This window comes from Strix aluco, chromosome 34 (genome assembly GCF_031877795.1).
Source record: "Strix aluco isolate bStrAlu1 chromosome 34, bStrAlu1.hap1, whole genome shotgun sequence".
NCBI classification, from domain to species: domain Eukaryota; kingdom Metazoa; phylum Chordata; class Aves; order Strigiformes; family Strigidae; genus Strix; species Strix aluco.
This window is the reverse complement of record NC_133964.1, coordinates 106,745-128,862: the sequence shown is the minus strand read 5'-3', so window position 1 is coordinate 128,862 and position 22,118 is coordinate 106,745. Positions and strand designations below refer to the sequence as shown.

The 22,118-nt window shown below is 52.4% G+C and overlaps 2 protein-coding genes across 2 annotated transcripts; one reads left to right on the top strand and one right to left on the bottom strand.

Moving 5' to 3' along the window:
* The first annotated feature begins 2,251 nt into the window (after positions 1 to 2,251).
* Positions 2,252 to 3,187, top strand: LOC141917153 (olfactory receptor 14A16-like). Its single transcript, XM_074810240.1, has one exon. The coding sequence runs from the start codon at positions 2,252 to 2,254 to the stop codon at positions 3,185 to 3,187; it is 936 nt and encodes a 311-aa protein (XP_074666341.1).
* A 9,112-nt stretch (positions 3,188 to 12,299) lies between these two features.
* LOC141917110 (olfactory receptor 14A16-like) lies at positions 12,300 to 13,316 on the bottom strand. Its single transcript, XM_074810203.1, has one exon. It carries the CDS (start codon positions 13,257 to 13,259, stop codon positions 12,300 to 12,302), a length of 960 nt encoding a protein of 319 aa, XP_074666304.1. The 5' UTR covers positions 13,260 to 13,316.
* Between the last annotated feature and the right edge of the window lie 8,802 nt (positions 13,317 to 22,118).

Here is a 22,118-nt window from a genome sequence, read left to right as displayed (position 1 = left end):
AGAAAGTCTGAAAATCCCCCAGCAGAGATGAGCTCTTTCTGGCCTTGGCTCTGGCTGTTGTCTCTGCCACTGATGACGATGAGGAAACACCTTCCCCTTCCAGCACTGGGTCTCATGGCCTCCCCTTCCCCACCCGAGAGTCTGGGAGGTGTTGGACCATTGTCCTGCCCTTGGCATTGCCCATCCCCACATCACACTGCCCCAGGAAGAGCCCTTAGCAATGTGTGAGGGACAGGATTCCCCCTCCCAGGGGCTGTGGGTCAGGGTTTGGCCCTTTTAGTTAGTGCAACACATCCAGCTTTACTCGGAATCTGTTGCACATTGACATGGCCTTTGTTTCCCTGTCATCTCTGCCTTGAGTTTTCTGCTCTAACCAGCTCCTGGGGGGTTTGTCAGTAATGGTCCTCAGTGGGACCCATTAACACTCCAAGTAACTTCGTAGTTTCACCTCACTTGGACTTCTTGAGAGGCATCTTAAAATTCCTATCACTGCCTGAGGTTCATGGACTCAACACCGAACCCACCCAAGGGGTCATTAAAATGCCTTGGGCTGGTCCTCTGCTGCAGAGCTGGGCCGGGCTCCTGGGATGGAGGGAGCTGAGGGCAAGTGGTCAGCGCTGCAGAGAGACAGCTCTGCCCAGGAGCAGCTCCTCTGCAAAGCGCAGCAGGGCTGAGGGCACTGCCTGCAGGCACCGAGGGCAGAGGAGCCGGACACAGAGAGGGGAAAGGCAGACGGCAGTGGCAGGATGCTGAGAGCTCACTGGAGGAGAAATATTCACCGTACTTAACAGGGTAAGTGCCCTCTTGTTTGCTGGGTGGGCAGGGGGAGATGGGAATTTATTTCTCCTTTCTGGAGCAGGTACTAAGACCCCAGTTCTTGTTTCAAATTGTCTGAGCCTCTCCTGAGCCCGTTTACACACAGAGATGCCCCTGGGCAGGGCCCTGCTGCCAGGAGGGGTCTGCAGGGCAGAGCTGAGCACACAGCAGGTGGGATGGGGGCTGTGAGCACTGACAGGGAGGAGATAAGGGGAAAGAGAAACCGCTCCAGGCAGGGACAGCTCCAGGCACCAGAGGCATTGACAGGAGGTGAAAGAAACAGGTTGACAGCAACCTTTGAGGTAGGAAGTGGTATTTGGACATTGCCCTATTATCCTTCAGTGAAGGTGCTTTTTGCGAAGCAAGGTTCCCTGGTCTCCTCCCCCACTCAGCAGAGCCTCTACCCTCACTGCCCCAGGCTCCAGGGCAGGAGCTGCCTCCTGTGCAGCCAGAGCTGCAGCAGAGGAGACTCTCCCCAGTGCCCATCTGTCCCTCCCTGGCCTTGCCTCCCTTGGCAGAAGCATTGGGACATTGCTCCTTGGTTCTCCACCTGCCCCTGCTGCTGCTGCTCCTGTTTTCAGGCTCTCTGGGGATGGGGCTTTCAGCTGCAGCTCAGCAACTGGCCCTGCAGGTCCTGCCATGCAGATGTGTCCATGGCAGCAAGGTGCCCAAGCCCCCTTCGAGCCTCTGGGTCTGGGGGCAGTGCTGCCCATGGGATGGGGATAAATCCGGCTCTTTTTGCCAAACACCCCAACATCAAGGAATAAAAAATCTCGGAGATGTTTACTGGGGAGGGGAGTTTTCAAGTAGATTCCTCTGCTCTCAGCAGCATCCAATCTCCTGTCAAGGGAACAGCTGGGTGTGACCCTCCTGCAGATTCCAGAGGTGCAAGCCCAGGGCAGCTGAGAGCAAGTCTGATGGACAGCCTGGCTCTCCTCACTCTGCACTAAGGCTCTGCCCGTTTGCACCCCCGCACTCTCCATGGAGCACTTGTAGCGCAGCAGCAATGTCCAGGCTGTCTGCCTTCAGAACGCACTCCTCAGGTAGGACAGGGCAACAGAAGCCAAAGGCAGAAGAGCAAAGCCCCACAGCTCTGCTCTGCAGCCGGGGGCCCTGGGAGGGACAAGGCTGAAATCTCTTGGATTTCCGGAGTGGAGTTAACCAGCGATGACTGCGGGTTCCTCTCTGCCTGTTGGTGCACAGCAGGACTGACTCCTGCAGAGCCCACAGCAGAATCCCTTGCTCCCCACTGCCCCCTCAGCCAGCAAACACCAGAGCTCCAGCCCGGGAGCTGCAGGAAGGTCTTTCTGGAAGGACAGAGGCTGGGAGGGGTGGGATACTGTGAGAAATGGAGCAAGTTTTGCCCAAATAAGTCACTCATAACCATTCACTAAATTTTCCTCCTTGGGCAGTCCCTAATTTGCAGAGGCAGCAGATGTCCAACGGCAGCTCCATCACTGAGTTCCTCCTCCTGGCATTTGCAGACACACGGGAGCTGCAGCTCTTGCACTTCTGGCTCTTCCTGGGCATCTACCTGGCTGCCCTCCTGGGCAACGGCCTCATCATCACCGCCATCGCCTGTGACCACCACCTGCACACCCCCATGTACTTCTTCCTCCTCAACCTCTCCCTCCTCGACCTGGGCTCCATCTCCACCACTCTCCCCAAAGCCATGGACAATTCCCTCTGGGACAACACGCACATCTCCTACTTGGGATGTGTTGCACAGCTCTTTTTCTTTGCCTTCTTGATCACAGCAGAGTTTTATCTCCTCACCATCATGTCCTACGACCGCTACGTTGCCATCTGCAAACCCCTGCACTACGGGACCCTCCTGGGCAGCAGAGCTTGTGTCCACATGGCAGCAGCTGCCTGGGGCACTGGGTTGCTCATTTCTCTCCTGCACACGGCCGATACATTTTCACTACCTCTCTGTCAAGGCAACACCATAGATCAGTTCTTCTGTGAAATCCCCCAGATCCTCAAGCTCTCCTGCTCAGACTCAGATTACCTCAGGGAAGTTGGGCTTCTCCTAATTACTCTCTTACTAGATTTTGGATGTTTTATGTTTATTCTTTTTTCATATGTTCAGATCTTCAGGGTCGTGCTGAGGATCCCCTCTGAGCAGGGACGGCACAAAGCTTTTTCCACGTGCCTCCCTCACCTGGCTGTCATCTCCCTGTTAATCAGTACAGCCATGTTTGCCCACCTGAAACCCCCCTCCATCTCCTCCCCAACACTGGACCTGGTGGTGTCATTTCTGTACTCAGTGGTGCCTCCAGCAGTGAACCCCCTCATCTACAGCATGAGGAACCAGGAGATCAGGGATGCCCTGAGAAAACTGTATGAATACACATTATTCCAGCATTAAAAAGATTCCCACCGTACTCTTAGAACAGCCAGGAATCCAGTGAAATTCCAGGTTATCTTTTGTTCTTCTGTTTCTTTATTTTGTAATTGTTACACTTGTGATAATATTAATTGTAATTATATATTTTTCATACAACTTCTTACACTTGAAATCTTCCTTTTTCTTTCTGGTAAGTGTAATGTACGGAAGGAACCAGGCTCTTGCATAGCTAAAGAAGCCAGAAAGTAATCATTTGCCTCTACCCCCATCTCTTTAAATCAGGTGTGGAGCTGGGGGCCCAGCCCCAGCAGGCAGAAGGGATTCAGGAGCCAAGGGCCCCGCTGACCCATGGAGGAGCAGCCCCAGTGCCCCTCGGGGCTGCCTCTCGCTGCCTCAGCAGGCACTGCCTCTCTGCTGCCTGTGAGCTGGGGCTGCTGCTTCCCTGCAGTCATGACCAAGGACAGCAGCAGGATGTGGCCTTTTCAGTTCTGGCCTCTCCTTTCTTCCATACTGTCCTGCTGTTCCCTTGCATTTGTGTCACCCCCAAGCTCTTGTGTAGCTTTTGACAGTCCAGTTGTGTCCTCAGAGGCACCCCTGTGGCTGCAGGCAGAATCAGGCCATGTGAGCCGCGGTGTCAGAGCTGGCCTCCATGCCAGCACAACCATCACCAAAGAGGCTCCACAGGGCATGACCAGAAGGCTGGACACCGCTTCCAAAGCTGGTGTCAGGAATACACTCAAGAACATCTCCCTCATATGGACTTTTCCTCTTTTGAGGTTTTTGATGCTTTCAGGGGAACAAGCACAGAGGCCTAATGGGATCTGTTTAGGGGCCAAGGGTTGGACCAAGACCTCCCTTCTTGGTTGCACATGTCCATACAGACAGCAACTGCTCTTTGATTTACCTGCCTGTTGCTGTCCCACCTGCAGAAAGGCTGATGTCAGATGCCATTCTGGAGAGGAATCGGGAGCTGCCAGGACCGGTCAAGGTATTTCCAGGGACAGCGTGTGAGTCTGGGGGGGCAGTGAGTGGCACCTCATAAACTGAGTGACCATCAAGGTGGAGTCTCTTGGAGCAAAAGGTGAACCTGAGGGCAGCATGGGTTAATGAGGGCACTGCAATTTCTGGAGAGGCTGTGAGGAGCCAGCAGGCAAAGGGCCACAAGACTGGAGAGTGGTTCAGGACAGCCTCTTGGAAAGGCCACAGGCTGTATCTACTTTAGCCCTCCCTCGCCTTTTGTGCCATTGGAGACACCCCATGGTCCTGCCAGCCCCGTCCTTGGCCCTTGAGCCATCCAGGGAAGATGGAAAGGGCCTCAGCAGCAGTGAACCCCACCTGCCTGGCTCTGCTCCCCATCGCCACTAGCACAGCCAGTGTAGGGTCACCCCATGACTCCAGGGCACCAGAGTCCCCTTGCTCTGCAGAGCAGCACCGCCAGCTTGAGCCCATGCAGGAAGCACAGGGACAGAGCCAGGAACAGCTGGGCAGGCCAGCACGGACACGCTCAGGTGGGGAAAATCTCTCTGGGGAGCAGGGATGTCACTGGAGAAGAACAAGGGAACATTTCTGTGCCTGCAGGGAGGAATCCATGAAAAAGAGAAACCTCTTTCTGCAGGCAGTAGGTCAGGGCAGGCCGCTCTGTCGGTGGACCTGGATTTATTGCTGGCCTGAGGTGAGAGAGGCACCTACTGAGGGGTCAGTGGCAGTGGTGGTGGGCATCTCTTGGACCTGAGACTAGAAGTTCTGCCGTTTCACTGACCTCCATTTCCTCATGCCACAGTGAAACTTCAGATTCAGGGCTGATAGGGAGGCTGAGACCAGACCCCTCTCTGCCCCACAGCAGCTGCTGTGCCCTTCAGAGGGGCTGGGTCTGTGGGGTGTGTGCCCAGAGTTCTGCAGCACCCTGCAGCCCAGACTGGGTTCCTCTGTGGGGCTAAGCTGGGGAGAGGGCAGGGGAGACGGGAAGAGCTGGGGCTGGGCTGGGCTGGAAAGTGCCCAGGAGAAGACACCACCAATGTTAGCTGAGTTGTGTGACCATGCAGGGAGAGAACACACTCCAGTGGGTGTGTGGTGCAGACCCAGATAGGATGTAAGACAGCTGAGACAGGTAGGTGCAGGAGAGAGGAGGCTGGTCTGTGCCCGTGGTGGCATAGGTGTAACGAGAAGGTGCCGTGGGGCCTTCATCACCCCCAACACCTCTCATCATCCATATCCAGCACTGGCCACTTGCCCCAGTTTATGGGTGGTTTTGCTCTGTGTCCATCTCCTTCTTCCTGCTGGTCTCGGTGCCTGTCTTGGGAGAAGAGCCAGCCCTGCCCCAGCCTCTCTTCTTGCCTAGACCTTGGCAGATGCCAGAGCAGGGCTGTCTGGGAACCCTTGTGTGGGACACGGCTGGGGTTTAGCTGGGACTGGGCACTGGGGACTGAACAAGACCCATGCCAGTTGCTGCTGAATGGGGAGGGGGTTTCACAGCAGCAGAGACAGATGGGGATGAGGGACTCAACGGTGCCTTTGCTTTAGTCTTTCCTGAAAAGTTCTCCCAGGCCTCTGCTCAGGGAAAGGGCTCCTACTGACAGGCTTCTTCAGCCTGGAGAAGGGATGGCTGAGGGGCACCGCACAGCCAGGGGGGCCTCCCCTTTTTCCCCATGAGGCTAGCCAAGCATTGGAACAAGCGTTGGTCCCCCTGAGAGATTGTGAAGTCCTCCATCCTTGCAGGTTTTCAAGACCCAGATGGACCAAGCCCTAAGAAGCCAAGTCTCACCATATACCTGACCCTGCTTTGAGCAGAGGGTTTTCCCACAGACCTCCCAAGGTCTATGCTGAGCCTCAATGATCTTATTATCCTACGATGTCCCATCCGGTATCTGATAAGCCAATGAGAGAGCAGATGTTTATGGGGCACAGATCCCCCAGTGTTTTATGTGACCAGCTAAGACAAGTCAGGTGAACATCTCCTCCACTGCACTGACTGCAAGGGGAGCCTGGCAGGCACTGCCTCAGACAGCTCTACATTACCCCTGCACCTCACTGCATCCAGCTTTAACACCCCCAAAGGTCATGGTCTGCACCCTGAAGATCCTACTCATAGGTTTGGGGAATCAGAGAAGGTGAATGCCACCTGTGACTGAAATACATCCCCACTGTTCATTTACAGCAAGGAGTTTCTCCTTCTGGTGCATTCCCATGCCACGTGGACTCCACCTGGGATTTGTCTCCCCTTGTTTTAGACAACGGCTCATTGAGTGTCTGTCCACTGTTGCTCTTACAGGATCTTCTTGAACTTGACAGCGGGTCTTCAACCTCCTGCACTGTAATTCATCCTCACAGAATTTTAAATCACTTGGTTCCTTCATTGTCTTGTCCTCCAGGCACCTGCTCAGCCCTCACACAGCCTGGGTGTTGGCTCACTCCTGGGCGCTTCTTTCCAGGTGAGCCCCTTCCAAGTTGCAGTCCCAGGGGTGGTTCTGAGGGGAGATGCTGCTTGGTGTCAGGTCTGCTCCAGAGCAGACAGGGCTGAGCAGGGTGTCCATGAGCGTGTGTAAAGGGAACAAGATTTTAGAAAACTCTTTTTCTTTTAGGATATTGTTAAGAGCAGGAATAACTAATAAATAGATATTGTTTTATAGGTTTAATTAATACTATACAGGTGCTCTAAGAACAATACTGACAGTTCAATGCAAATACTACGCATTTGTCCCTGTACAGCCCCCAGAATGGCTGGCTTAAAACCCAGTCAAGCTGAATTACCAAAAATCAATCTTAAGTATTAAGTTTAAGACATAACAAAATATAAGAAATAAGTGATTTACTTGGGGTAAGCAATTTAGAAAGGCTAGGTAATTAAAAGCTAGACATAGATTAAGTATATGTTAAGTAGAACATTTTGAGTCTTTTCTCAGAAGTCTAAAGGTGAATTATGATTAAGATTGCTCAAGAAGGTATGTACCTGTGATGACCAAAGACTGCATCAGTGAGCAGTAGCATCAGAAGGAGAATTGGAACGGAACGATGGCAACTAGTCGAAACTGTGGAATATAATGGACTTCTGAAGTTGATGAAGAATTAAGAGCTGAAAGTTCCTGGGAAATCACCAAAGACTCTTTGTATTGTATGATGTTATGTAGAATCACATATATAGAGGGCGGTTTTTGTTTGCCGCTGCCATTCACTGGGGTGATGGCCCAACACTTGAGTTGTTAATAAAGCAGACTAGAGATACCCACAGTCTGACAAAATTCTTTAACATGGGTGAGGCAGGTGGAAAAGGCCCACCTGGGTTCTGATTCTGGGGGGACCTCTGTTACTGTGACCTGACCAACCATGGCAGACAGAAGGGCAGACAGGGTTCATGGCCACCATGCTCAGGATTAGCCCTGAGATGGGTGAAAAATCTTTTCCTTATCTCCAGGTTGAACATCCCCTCTTAAACCCAACACTCATCTGCCATCCTCTGAACATGCACCATGGTGCAGAGCCTAGTTCTCTATTCTTTGTGGCCTCCTCATAGGTGCTGCCAGGCTGCACTGAGGTGCCCCTCAGCCCTCCCTTCTCCAGGCTGCACAACACCAGCTCCCTCAGCCTCTCCTCACAGGAAAAGTGTTCCAGCCCCGGCCTATCTTGGGGGCCATTCACCAAACCCCCTCCAGCTTGCCAACATCATTGTTGTCCTGGGGGTCTGAAATGCGGACGCAGCAACCTGGACAATGCCCTCTCTTGATCTTCTGGCCGCACTCCTGGCCATCAAGCCGTGGGGGCAGCTGGCCTCCCTTGCTGCCAGGGCACATGGCTGCCTCCTGCCCAACCCACCAAGACCTTTCCCACGGGGCTTCTCCCAGCCAGGCAGCCCCCAGCCTGTGCCATTGCCAGGGTGAAGTTTTCTTAAGGCCTCATCTACTTCCTCTTCATGATCAGGAGGTCTGGACCAGACATCCGCCCACCACCATTTTGCCCATGATTTTGTTTCACAGAATCACAGAATCAACTAGATTGGAAAGGACCTTGAAGATCATCTAGTCCAACCATTAACCTAACACTGACAGTTCCCATCTACACCATATCTCTCAGCCCTATGTCGACCCTACTCTTAAGCACCTCCAGGGATGGGGACTCCACCACCTCCCTGGGCAGCCCATTCCAACGCCTAACAATCGGTTCTGTAAAGAAATACTTCCTGACATCTAGTCTAAACCTTCCCTGGCGCAACTTGAGGCCATTCCCTCTGTCCTATTGCTTGTTACTTGGTTAAAGAGACTCATCCCCAGCTCTCTGCAACCTCCTTTCAGACAGCTGTAGAGGGCGATGAGGTCTCCCCTCAGCCTCCTCTTCTCCAAACTAAACAACCCCAGTTCCCTCAGCTGTTCCTCGTACGACATGTGCTCCAGACCCTGCACCAGCTTCGTTGCCCTTTTCTGGACACGCTCGAGTAATTCAATGGCCTTTTTGTAGTGAGGGGCCCAAAACTGAACACAGTAATCGAGGTGCGGCCTCACCAGTGCCGAGTACAGGGGTAAGATCCCTTCCCTGTCCCTGCTGGCCACACTATTTCTGATACAAGCCAGGATGCCATTGGCCTTCTTGGCCACCTGGGCACACTGCTGGCTCCTGTTCAGCTGGCTGTCAATCAACACCCCCAGGTCCCTCTCTGACTGGCAGCTCTCCAGCCACTGCTCCCCAAGCCTGTAGCGCTGCTGGGGGTTGTTGTGGCCCAAGTGCAGCACCCAGCATTTGGCCTTATTGAAACTCCTACAGCTGGCCTTAGCCCATCGCTCCAGCCTGTCCAGATCTCTCTGCAGAGCCTCCCTACCCTCGAGCAGATCAACACTCCCACCCAGCTTGGTGTCGTCTGCAAACTTACTGAGGGTGCATTCAATCCCCTCGTCTAGATCATCAATAAAGATGTTAAACAGGAGTGGCCCCAAAACCGAGCCCTGGGGGACACCACTCGTGACCGGCCTCCAACTGGATTTAACTCCATTCACCACAACTCTTTGGGCCCGGCCATCCAGCCAGTTTTTTACCCAGCAAAGCGTGCGATCATCCAAGCCTTGAGCAGCCAGTTTCGCCAGGAGAATGCTGTGGGAAACGGTGTCAAAGGCCTTACTAACGTCAAGGTAAACCTCATCCACAGCCTTTCCCTCATCCAATAAGCAGGTCACTCTGTCATAGAAGGAGATCAGGTTTGTCAATCAGGACCTGCCTTTCCTAAACCCATGCTGACTGGGCCTGATCCCCTGGTTGTCCTGCATGTGTTGTGTGATGGTACTCTGGATGAGCTGCTCCATCAGCTTCCCAGACACCGACGTCAAGCTGACAGGCCTGTAATCTCCCGGATCATCCTTCGAACCCTTCTTGTATATGAGTGTCACTTTGGCTAATTTCCAATATGTCAGGACCTCCCCGCTCAGCCAGGACTGCTGGGAAATGATGGAAAGCGGCCTGGCGAGCACCCCAGCCAGCTCCTTCAGCACCCTTGTGTGTATCCTATCCGGTCCTATAGTCTTGTGTGTGTCTATGTGATGCAGTAGGTCACTGACTGTCTCCTCCTGGATTGCAGGGGCGTCGTTCTCCCAGTCTCTGTCTTCTGGATGAGGAGGCTGGAGAGCCATGTCTTCCATTGATTTAGCTTTTTGGCAATTAAACATCATTCTGCGTCTGTGTGCAGCTCATTTTCCAAGTACGTCAGGTGGCAGTTGGTGTCAATGGGCAGAAAAATGCAGCTACAGCCTGTTGTGGAAAAAACTCAGATTTGAACAAAGGTGTTGAAAGTCCCAGGGGGATGATGAGAGAAATGTGGAGCTGGAGGGAGAGAAGAGATTGCCCAGAGAGTGTCTGACATAGAGGGTCTTGGCTTCCCTACATGTTCAGCCTCTATCAGCAGATGCTCAGGATCAATATCCATTATGTCAACAATTGTATGAAAAGTGACAACTGATGTCACTTAACGTGTAAGCAGAAAAAAAAAGGAGTAGTGGAAAAAGAAGAAATTGTTTCTTATTGGCATGTAGGACTGAAAGCTTTTCACTTTGACTGCACACATGAAACTTCTCAAATTAACCACTTCAGAAGTGAGGAATGAAGTGATGCCCAGAGACTTGGCTTGTCAGGGGGATTTGCGTGTTAATGAGCCCTCTGGTGCCAAGTTCCTGAACTGCAGGTGCAGAAAAGGGATTGAAGTGGCCTCTAGAGAAGGGAAAGTCAGCAGCAAACCTCCAAGTTTCTGAGGGTGTCAGTGATCCCCAGCGAGGGCCATCACTGAAGAGGCCAGGGAGGGAATGAGGAGACAAGGTTCCTGTCCATGGGTTTTGGGGAAGCAGGAAGTCAAAGGCACTGCTTACAGGTTGCAAATCAAATGTTCAGGGGACTGTGAAAGGCCTTGATGGGTTTCATCAACAGGATGTTCAAGCCCTGAGCCCCATCCCCTGGGAACGGGGATCCTTTCCCTCCTGGGATGCTCAGGGCTCTTCCTGGGGGCAGTGAGATGCAGGGGGGTGTGATGCCAATGCAGGACAGCAGTAGGACTCCCCCCCCCAGGCTCTGTGGAGGGTGGGGGAGGAGGCAACAACGTGCTGTGGCTGTAGGAACTGGTGTCCTGTCAGGGTCCTCAGTGGAAGTGACAGCAGCCATAGTTGAAAAGACAAGGTTTTCATTTCTGTTGGGGGGTCCCAGCCTCAACCAAGGGTCCATCCCCACCACAGGCTGTCCCACACTTTCCTATGCCTGTGCTTGTTTCTCTGCAGATTTTAACCACCACCCCTGCTTCCCCACCTCACTCTGTCCCTATAGTGTCCCAACATTTACTGATGACTCTCTGTCCTCACTGTCTTCAAACACAAAACTGTCATTTTCTGTGGTCCTACAATGGCTGTGAGATCCCCATAACCTGTGCAGCTTCTTCCAAAGCCCTGATAATTCTCTTCAGTCGCTAAAGATGTCCCAGCCCCCAGGTTCACTTGAATGCTCTATTTAGCCCCATGTCCCAGCACTGAACTGCACATACTCCTTCTTATGCTGTCTCAAAATCAAATCTCAACATATTTCACCTCAATGTGATGCACTCCCACCCCCTGCTAATTCCCATCTTCTTCCTGCCTTTTACACACACACTGCCACACACACACTTCTCTCTCCCTACACTCCCATGTGTCCCACAAACCCTTCTGCTTTCCCTGCAGTGATGGGACCTCAGCACAGGAAGTTTGTGCATCCTACAGGCTCATGGATGTTTCCTGAGGTCCATGCAAGTGTGGGGAGCAAAGGAAGAAATAAGAGGTGTCTCAGCCTCCCCATCAGCCCCAGGGCTGAGGGCCAGCCATGGCATGAGGAGATGGAGACCAGTCTCTCCCTTCTGTCCCCTGCTTCTGTCTCCAAGGGATCCTTATTGTCCACTCCCAGTAAGCTCCTCTGTGCCAGCCTCCTCCCAGTAAAAATTCTCCTGTCCCAGAGGCTTCTTAGACTTCTCCAGTTGCCCCAATAATAGAGAAACTTGCCCCAAGCTGGCCCATTCAGAAATACGTTTCCCTTGATCATTGATTTCCCCATGGAAACACAGTGCTGATTCTTTGTTCTTCTCGGGGGATATCCCTGCCCCCAGAGAGCCTTTCACCACTGAAATGTTTCCATGCTGGCCTGACCTGTCACTCCTACCCTGTCCCTCTGCTCTCCACAGGGCCCTGAGCTGGTGGTGCTGCTCTGCAGAACGAGTGGGCTGTGGTGCCTGAAAGCCACGGGGTGACAGTCCCAGGCAGATCCCTGTGATCATTCACCATCTCCAGGGGAACTGGGCACCCACGGGTGAAGACTCAGCTCAGGCCCATTCCTTAACACCTTGACCCATGTCCTTCTCCCTTAGAGAACCAAACACAGAAGATTGGCCTTGTGGGGGCAATTTCTTCAGCCTGACCTCAGCTTTGGAAGAAGAGCCCAAACTCCAGACATTGAGGAAATGCCCTTTTTTTACAAAGATGTCACATGGGAGGCCAGCTGTACCATCGTGCCAGACACATGAGAACAGACCCCTGGGCCAGACAGGCTGGTTCATGCCTCTGGGGAAGTGGAGTGGGTGCAGACATGGACAAACATGACTATGACAGATCAAATGCCCAAAGTGCAGGAGGTTCCAATAATGAATGTGAAATCACTTCTGAAGAGACATGGGCAGGTTAATGGTGCTGAGAAACAGTGATTGAATCAGCTTCTTCAATGTTTCTTTAAGCTCCTGGTTCCTCATGCTGTAGATGAGGGGGTTCACTGTCGGAGGCACCACTGAGTACAGAAATGACACCACCAGGTCCAGGGATGGGGAGGAGACAGAAGGGGGCTTCAGGTAGGCAAATGTGCCAGTGCTGACAAAGAGGGAGACCACGGCCAGGTGAGGGAGACACATGGAAAAGGCTTTGTGCCGTCCCTGCTCAGAGGGGATCCTCAGCACCGCCCTCAAGATCTGCACATAGGACACCACAATGAAAACAAAACATCCAAAACCTAAACAGGCACTAAACATAATAAGCCCAACTTCCCTGAGGTAGGAGTGTGAGCAGGAGAGCTTGAGGATCTGGGGGATTTCACAGAAGAACTGGTCCACAGCATTGCCTTGGCAGAACGGCATTGAAAATATGTTGGCTGTGTACAAGAGAGAATTGAGCAACCCAGTGCCCCAGGCAGCTGCTGCCATGTGGACACAAGCTCTGCTGCCCAGGAGGGTCTCGTAGTGCAGGGGTTTGCAGATGGCAACATAGCGGTCGTAAGACATGATGGTGAGGAGATAAAATTCTACTGTGATCAAGAAGACAAATATAAAGACCTGGGCAGCACATCCTGAGTAGGAGATGTCCCTGTTGTCCCAGAGGGAATTGTCCATGGCTTTGGGGAGAGTGGTGGAGGTGGAGCCCAGGTCGAGGAGGGAGAGGTTGAGGAGGAAGAAGTACATGGGGGTGTGCAGGTGGTGGTCACAGGCGATGGTGGTGATGATGAGGCCGTTGCCCAGGAGGGCAGCCAGGTAGATGCCCAGGAAGAGCCAGAAGTGCAAGAGCTGCAGCTCCCGTGTGTCTGCGAATGCCAGGAGGAGGAACTCAGTGATGGAGCTCCTGTTGGACATTTGGTCCCTCACGGTATGAGGGCCTGGTCACAGAGGAAAAAGCATCAATAAGTTAGGACAGATTTCTAATTTCTCTCTATTCAGTTTCTCATGACGCTGCTGGATAACACAGAGATGCCCTGGGAGAGCTGTGCCCTTCTGGAGGACAGGCTGCAGCCCAGCAGGACCCCACTGGGAAAGAGTCGAATGTCCTAAAGATGGGGAGACCTGAAGGGTGAACTGGCTCATTTGTATCACCCTGAGCCTGCAGATTGTGAGGGCACATGGAGATTTTACTCCCATGAAAACATCTGCGTGGCAGTGCCCACAGGTATTGCTCACAGCTGAACCCCACCCCATCCCAGAGAGTCCGGTGATACCAACACGGGGAGCAGAGGCAGAAGGGAAAATATGGAGAAATGCCACAGAGCTGCTGTGAGGAGGCAAGAGAGTGACAGAGGGTCAGGCTCTGCTGGGTGGGAGAAGAGACCAGGGGTTTCCTCTGGAGTAGGTGTCTGCACTGCAGGGGATGGCAGGGAGGTTCCTGAATTCCTCCTCCCAAGCTGTTTCCAGTAACAGCTCCCTCCTGCTCTCTGCCCATGTCTCTATTGCCTGGAGCTGTTACAACCAGGAGCTGCTTCTCTGTTCCCACGTCTCCTCCCTGTCAGTGCTCACAGCCCCCATCCCACCCCCTGTCCGCTCAGCTCTGCCCTGCAGACCCCTCCTGGCATCAGGGCCTTGCCCAGGGGCATCTCTGTGTGTGCAGGGGCTCAGGAGAGGCTCAGACAAGTGCTAACGAGACCTGGGGTCTTAGTGCCTGCTCCAGAAAGGAGAAATAAATTCCCATCTCCCACTGCCCACCCAGTAAAACAAGAGGACACTTACCATGTTAACTGCTGTGAAGATTTCTCCTCCAGTGAGCTCTCAGCATCCTGCCACTGCCGTCTGCCTTTCCCCTCTCTGTGCCCAGCTCCTCTGCCCTCGGTGCCTGCAGGCAGTGCCCTCAGCCCTGCTGCGCTTTGCAGAGGAGCTGCTCCTGGGCAGAGCTGTCTATCTGCAGTGCTACCCACTTGCTCTGAGCTCCCCCCGTTCCAGGATCCCAGCCCAGCTCCACAGCACAGGACCAGCCCAAGGCATTTTAATGACCCCTCAGGTGGGTTTGGTGATGAGTCCATGAACCCAACACTGAGAAGCTGCTGAAGAAACCTCTGAAGAAGTCAAAGTTAGATTCAAACTTCAAAGTTTCTTGTGGGTTTAATGGGTCCCACTGAGGGACACTGTTGACAAAGCCTCCCCAGGCTCCACTTAGAGCAGAAATGTGGAGGCAGTGATGGCAGGTAGGGAAAAGCAAAGCAAAGGTGGCTCTGATGCTGAGGAAACCTGCATGTGTTTCATGAAGCCAAAGGGCCAAGCCCTGACCCCATTAACCAAGGGGCCAAGCCGTGACCCCCAGCCCCTGGGAAGGGAGATCCTGTCCCTCACCCATTGCTCAGGGCTCTTCCTGGGGCAGTGGTTGATGGAGATGTGCACCTGCCAGGCTCCTGAGTAGGGACAAGGGGGCAATGAGGCCCCAGTGTTGCAGGGGATTGTGCCTCCTCATAGGCATCAGTGGCAGAAACACCAGCCATGGCCAAAGTCAGGAAGAGGGTGACCCAGTTGAGGACTTTCAGCTTTTCTACAACCCTCTTCACCTCCACCACAGGTGACAGTGCTATGGTGTTGCAGGCAGAGGTACAACCTCTTTCCCTGAATGCTGTAATCACCCACCCAGCTGTCCCACCTTGCTCTTGCCTGAGCATCTTCCTTCCTTTACTGATATCTCACCGTCTTCCCTGGCTCTTCCTTGAAATGTTGGGTTTTGGTTTTTGAAATCTTCCAAAAGCCTTGCACTGATCCAGACTCCTTCTGGGTGATCTGTTACACTGCAGCCCTGGCCTTGGAGTGAATACTTTTTGTCCCTGTGTACAGCCTGGCCTTCCCCAGCTGCTCTTTCTGGTGTTATTTTATTCTCATGCTTTTTTCCACTATGAAATAAAACTCCACCATCTCTGAAACCTCTCTTCAAGCACTCTCAGGTTACTCTTATTCTGTCTGGAGTCTCCACACCAGTGAGCCTGGAGTGTTCAGCCTCTCTATACTGGTCATGTGCTTGAGGCCTCCAAACACCATCTTGGGAGATGTCTGGGAACCCTCCAAGGTGTTTGCAGATGAAAACATAGTGGTCATAGTCCAGGAAAGACAAAGTGAGACTTTTTACCAGCACCTGTAATGGCAGGACAAGGGGCAACAGTTTTAAACCGAAAGAGGGTAGATTTAGATTTGTTATAAGGAAGAAATGTTTTACAATGAGGGTGCTGAGAGACTGAAACAGTTTGCTTGGAGAATGTCCAGGGAGGGGGCATCCACAATTTTACTGGGTAATGTGTTCCTATGTCTTTCCACCCCCACAGAAAAGAATATCTTCCTTATAACTGATCTAAATCTGCCCCTTTCAGTTTAAAGCAGTTTCCCCTCATCCTATCCCTACACTCCCTGATAAAGCATCCCTTCCCATCTTTTCTCTAGGCCTCCTTTAAGTACTTGAAGGCCTCCAGAAGGTCTCCCTGGAGGTTTCTCTCCTCTGGGATGAACAATCCCAACTCCCTCAGCCTGTCCTCATAAGGGAGGTGCTCCAGCCCCCTGATTATCCTTGTGGCCTCTTCTGGACCTGTCTGAGAAGGTCCATGTCATTCTGACGCTGGGGGCCCCAGAGCTGGACACAGTGTACAAGGTGGGGTCTCACGAGAATGGAGTAGAGGGACAGAACCTCCTCCCTCAACCTCCTGGCCACATTTCTCTTGATGCAGCCCAGGAAATGGTTGGCTTCTTGGGCTGCAGGTGCATGTTGCTGGCTCACAGTCAGTTTTCCATTGACCAACACTCCCAAGTCATTCTCCCCAGGGCTCTCAAACCACTCTTTGCCCAGTCTCTGTTTGTGCTTAAGATTACCCCGATCCATGTGCAGGACCTTGCACTTGGCCCTGTTGATCTTCATGAGGTTTACATAAGTCCAGCTCTCCATCCTGTCCAGGTCCATCTGGATGGAACATCCCTTCCCTCCAGCGTGTCAACTGCACCACACAGCTCGGTGTCATTGACAAACTTGCTGAGTGTGCACTCAATCCCACTGTCCACGTTACCAACAAAGACATTTAACAAAGCCGGTCCCAAAACTGACCCCTGAGGATGCCACTTGTCACCTGGACATTGAGCCACTGACCACAAGCCTTGGACTGTGACTGCCCAGCCAGTTCCTTATCTCTGAGTGGTCCATCAATCAAATCCATGTCTCTCCAATCTGGCGGTCTGGTACTGACAAGGCCATGGGGCTGGACCCAGAGGGGAAGTTGCCCTTTATGGGAGAGAGCAGCAGGAATGTGTGGAGCTCTGCCTGGGGATGGACGATGAGTCAGCTGAGAGCTGAAGGGTCATGGGCAACATTGTGGTGGGTGGATGTCTGCTACGGACCCCTGATGAGGAAGAGGAAATAGATGGACATTCTTGATTCAACTAGAAAAAGCCCTGGTCCTCATAGCAGACCTAAACTATCCCAAAATTTGGTGAAGGGGCAACATACCCAAGTGAAAACCATCCAGAAGATTTTTGGATTTAATTGCCAACATCATACCAACAAGGGTGACTGAATAGTCAGTGAGGGGAGGTGTCCTGCAGGAAATCATACTTAGAAACAAGGAAGACCTGGTCAGGGATGTAACAATCAGGGGTGGGAAAGTAGAGTTGAGGCTCCTGAGAGAAGGGAACAAGGCCAAGAGCAGGACTTCAGGAGAGTAGGCTCTGGCCTGATGAGGAACATGCCTGGAAGAATTCCATGTCACATGATGCTGAAGAATTTCCCAAATTAAGACACCAACTTAATCAAAAGAGAGGAAGATAGCAGGGCCCACAGACATAGGCTCTGCTTACAAAATAAAAAGCTGGAGTTAGATGTCAGACAAGTACAGGATTTAGAAATGGAATTACAGATTTTACAAAATGGGCTTGAGAAATCAGGAAGGCAGCTCAGTTTCTAGCAGAGCAGCATATAGTCACTAACACAAGTGACAATAAACGCAATGCATTCCCTGAAGTCTGGGAAGTCAAGAGTAAGTCTTGGTCAAGACCCTTAGGTTCTACTGGGAAGGCCCAGGTTCCTGTGGGTGACACCATGGATCCTGGTACCCTTGCCAGCAGATTCTTGGGGATGACCCACAGCTGAAGAGGCCATTGGGAACCCGAGAAACTTGGCCCTGTTATTAGCAGGCACAGGAGCATCCAAGAACACTCTTGGGTCATCTGGGGTAAACTCAGGCTGAATAACTGCAGAAAAAACAACGTCAAATGCCTGTGACAGAGCCCATCATCTTGACCCAATTTGGGAAAATGTCACCTTCCAACCAGGGAATAATTCAAGGCAGTCATGTGAACAGACCCATCAGGTCAATCCATATATCAAGGGAAGGGAATATTTATTATGCTGTGGATGCGGAAGGCAATAAGCATTGGCTTGTGCCTCAGAATATTGAAGGAGAATCTCATCAAGATCCTCCATGAGCTGAGGCAAACACTCTGAGCAGAGTGAAGGACAGTGAGTGCTGGCCTAACACGAAGAAGGATGTAGATCTCTGGGGTAGGAGCTGTCTGTCTTGTGCCGTGACCAGTGCAGATTACACTGGAGTAAAATCCCCAGCCCAGCACCAACAGAGTGGAGGCCCACGGCCACAACGGCAGACTGATTTGGTGGGAGCTCTGCCAGTGACAGCTTGAAACACCAAGTGCATCTTGGTAGTAGCAGATCCTTTTAGTGAATGGACAGAAGCCCCCTTGCAAAACCAAAGTGGTGGCCACCACTGCAGATCTCCTGTTGAACGCTGTTATTTCTTGCTGGGGTCTGCTCCACAGCACTGAGTCTGATCTCAGCACCGACTTTATTGCAATAATTCTGCATGAGCATTGCAAAGCCTGAACGCGACACGTCGCACCCTGGCTCTGGCAACCCGTGGGGCAGGGGAGAGGGAAAGGCCAATGAAGGGGCTGGGTTTGGCTGTTGAACGTGGGGTCCAGCAACTATGAGGAGTCAAGGGAGCGGATGGGGAGAGACGGGCAAAGGCAACATAAATTGTGATGTTGATTGTGAGTCCACTCCTGTTACAGGATCCTGGCTGGCCAGCAGCTGGCCCCAGCTATTTGGCGACAAGACATTCTTCACAAAACCACTCATCCCAGCAGAGACAAGACAGGGACAGAGAGGAAGGGGAGAGGTAGGTCAATGGGATCTGGCTGGATTGGGTATGATTATGACATCACTCCAACATCCTTGGGGAGAGGAAGGGGTGAGGCAGGTGGAAGAGGCCCACCTAGGTTCTGATTCTGGGGACACCTCTGTTATTCTGACCTGACCAACCATGGCAGACAGAAGGGCAGGCAGGGTTCATGGCCACCATGCTCAGGATTAGCCCTGAGATGGGTGAAAAATCTTTTCCTTATCTCCACGTTGAACATCCCCTCTTTCACCCAACACTCACCTTCCATCCTCTGAACATGCACCATGGTGCAGAGCCTAGTTCTCTATTCTTTATGGCCTCCTCGGAGGTGCTGCCAGGCTGCACTGAGGTGCCCCTCAGCCCTCCCTTCTCCAGGCTGAACAAGCCCAGCTCCCTCAGCCTCTCCTCACAGGAAAAGTGTTCCAGACATGGCCCATCTCGGGGGCTGTTCACCAAACCCCCTCCAGCTTGCCAACATCATTCCTGTCCTGGGGGTCTGAAATCCAGATGCAGTAACCTGGACAATGCCCTCTCTTGATCTCCTGGCCGCACTCCTGGCCATCAAGCCCCGGGGGGCAGCTGCCCTCCCTTGCTGCCAGGGCACACGGCTGCCTCCTGCCCAACCCACCAAGACCTTTCCCACGGGGCTTCTCCCAGTCAGGCAACTCACAGCCTGTGCCATTGCCAGGGTGAAATTGTCTTAAGGCCTCATCTACTTCCTCTTCATGGTCAGGAGGTCTGGACCAGACATCTGCCCACCACAATTTTGCCCATGATTTTCTTTCCTCTCATGTTGACGCCTCAGCTCTCAGCTGACTCCCAAGACCCCACAGTTTCTCCAGGAGGTGATTTCGACCAACTTACTGTTACAGTAGCTACTTGCAAACCCTCTGGGCTCTCTAGTGTCCAGTCTAGACTTAAGCTATGAAAAATACCAGGCTTCCTGGCCTCTTGTACTCACTGGTTACTCTCGTTTGATGTTCACTACTGGTTACACCCACCGACATACACACCAATGTGACATGCACACACACAACGGTCTTGCCAGTTGCTGCCCCCCACAGAACAGTTGGAAGAGCAACTGATGTCATCTACCTGGACTTGTGAAAAGGATTTGACACTCTCCCACATGAGATCCTTGTCTATAAATTAGAGAGAAATGGATCTGACAGATCAACCACTCGGTGGAGAAGGAATTGGCTGGACAGTCTGACTCAAAGATTGAGATCACTGGCTCGATTTTCGAAAGGAAAGTGGTGATGAGTGGCGTTCCTCAGGGGTCGGTGTTGGTATCGGCGCTGTTTATGATCTTTGTTGGTGACATGGGCAGTGGGACTGGGTGCAGCTTCAGCAAACTCTCCAGCAACACCGAGCTGTGTGGTGCGGTCTCCATGCTGGAGGGAAGGGATGTGCTATCTAGAGGAACCTGGACAGGCTGGAGAGCTGGACCTACGCAAACCTCATGAAGTTCAACATGTCCAAGTGCAAGGTCCTGCTTATAGTTCAGGCCAATCCCAAGCACAAATACAGCCTGGATGATGAGTGGATTGAGAGCAGCCCTGCGGAGAAGGACTTTGAGGGAAAACTGGCTGTGAGTCAGCCATGTGCACTCACAGCTCAGAAAGCCAACTGTATCCTGGGCTGCATTAAAGAAGGGTGGCCAGCAGGTCAAGGGAGGGGATTCTTCCCCTCTACTATGTTCTTGTGTGACCCCATCCATAGTACTGTGTCCAGTTCTGGGGGCCCCCAACATCAGAAGGACACAGACCTGCTTGAGCAGGTCCAGAGGAGGCCATGAAGATGATCAGGGTGCTGGAACACATCCCCTGTGATGACAGGCTGAGAGAGTTGGGGGTGTTCAGCCTGGAGAAGAGAAGGCTCTGGGGAGGCCTTATAACAGCCTTCCAGTACTTCAGGGGGGCTACAGGAAAGCTGGGGAGGGACTCTTTATCAGGGAGTGGAGGGATAGGACAAGGGGTAAAGGTTTTCAACTGAAAGAGGGGAGATTAAGATTAGATATTAGGAAGAAACCTTTTAATTTGTGTGTGGTCAGAAACTGGAACAGGTTGCCCCCTCCCTGGAACGGTTCAAGGCCAGGTTGGATGGGGCTTTTAGCAACCTGGTCTAGGGGAAGGTGTCCCTGACCAATAATCTTTAAGGTCCCTTCCAATCCAAACCATTCCATGATTGAATGATTTTATGATTATTCTCAACTTCCCATCAGCAGACAATGTCCAGCCACCTCCTGGGAGGTAAGAATTCAGTACATGTAGTGGGTGCTTTGGAAGAATAATATCTTAATAATAAAGGTCACGCCCTCCTCTCGGCACTCCTTTCTCTCAGCTGTTATTGCTGAGCATGATGCCATATGCTGTGGAATATGCCTTTGGTCAATTCAGGTCAGCTTCCCATTTATGTCCCCTCACAGCCACTTGCCCACCCGGAGGGTACCAGCTCCTGGGGGGTTTGGAGAGACAGCCTTCCTGTAGTACGAACACTGCTGAGTAACACCCAAACCACTGGAGTGTGATCAACACCGTTGGAGCCATGAGTACGAAGCAGAGCAGGATAGGGGCTGGTATGGGGGAAGTTCACTCCATCCCAGCCAGAGCCAGTACCGTGGGGTTGAGGGGTCTCTTCCGACCTGTGTTACTCTGTGATTCAATGAATCTTTCCCTCGGAGAGCTCTTTGAAGACAGGATAGACAGAGGAAGAAGAAAAAAGAGAGAAGCAGAAATAGAGATATGAAATACACCAGTATAAATACAGCAGTTCCTCAGAGGAATGTTTCTCTACTCCAAACCTTGGCAGGAAATCCATCAGATAAATCTGATGAAACAAGCTGACTTCTATCTGCTCAGGGACTGGGTGATGGTTGGGTACAGCATCATGTGGTCAGTTGTGTCTCAGAACTCCTAATCCAGCAGGAAGCCAATGGCTGTGAAGGGGGCTGTGAGGTCACTTGTGCCTGTGGAGGTGATAGGCCACAACAGGACCATGGTTGAGAAAAGGATTGTGAGGTCACAGCTGGTAGGTCAGCCCTGGACTCAGGGCTGGGAGAGGTGCTTTTAAGCTCCCCTCTGCCAGCGCCTCTGCCAGGCCAGCAGAATGCACCCGGGTGGCACATCAACTGTGTCATCCCCTCTGCCCAAGGGCCCAGACTCACTCCAGGAAGGGGGCTTAGATTTGGGTTGTCATGTTTCTTCTGCCTGAGAACATGACAGGAGAGCAGCAGGCACAGGGTTTGGGTGTTTTTACCCAAGAAGCTGTACAGCCAGCAGCCCTGGGAGATCATGGTGAGGTGACTTCTGTCTGGTCAGGTGAAAGGCCACAAGAAGGCGGAGGGGTTGGGTTCCCTGCTTGAAGGGTTGTTTCCAGAAGGTTGTGGGAAATGGCAGGAGAGAGAAACATTGTCACACAGTGCAGTTTGGAAGGTGGAGACTGGGCATGAGGAGGAAGAAATGTCACCCCAAGGGTCATGGTGTGGCACAAGAAGTCATCCAGAAGGCAGATGAGATCAGTCCATGTCTCTGTGATTCAAGGAACAGAGTGTGAGTGTGGCCAGACGTCAGTGAAGGTG

Coding starts and splice junctions, on each gene's coding strand:
- LOC141917153 (XM_074810240.1), top strand. CDS start 2,252: ATGTCCAACGGCAGCTCCATCACTGAGTTCCTCCTCCTGGCATTTGCA.
- LOC141917110 (XM_074810203.1), bottom strand. CDS start 13,259: ATGTCCAACAGGAGCTCCATCACTGAGTTCCTCCTCCTGGCATTCGCA.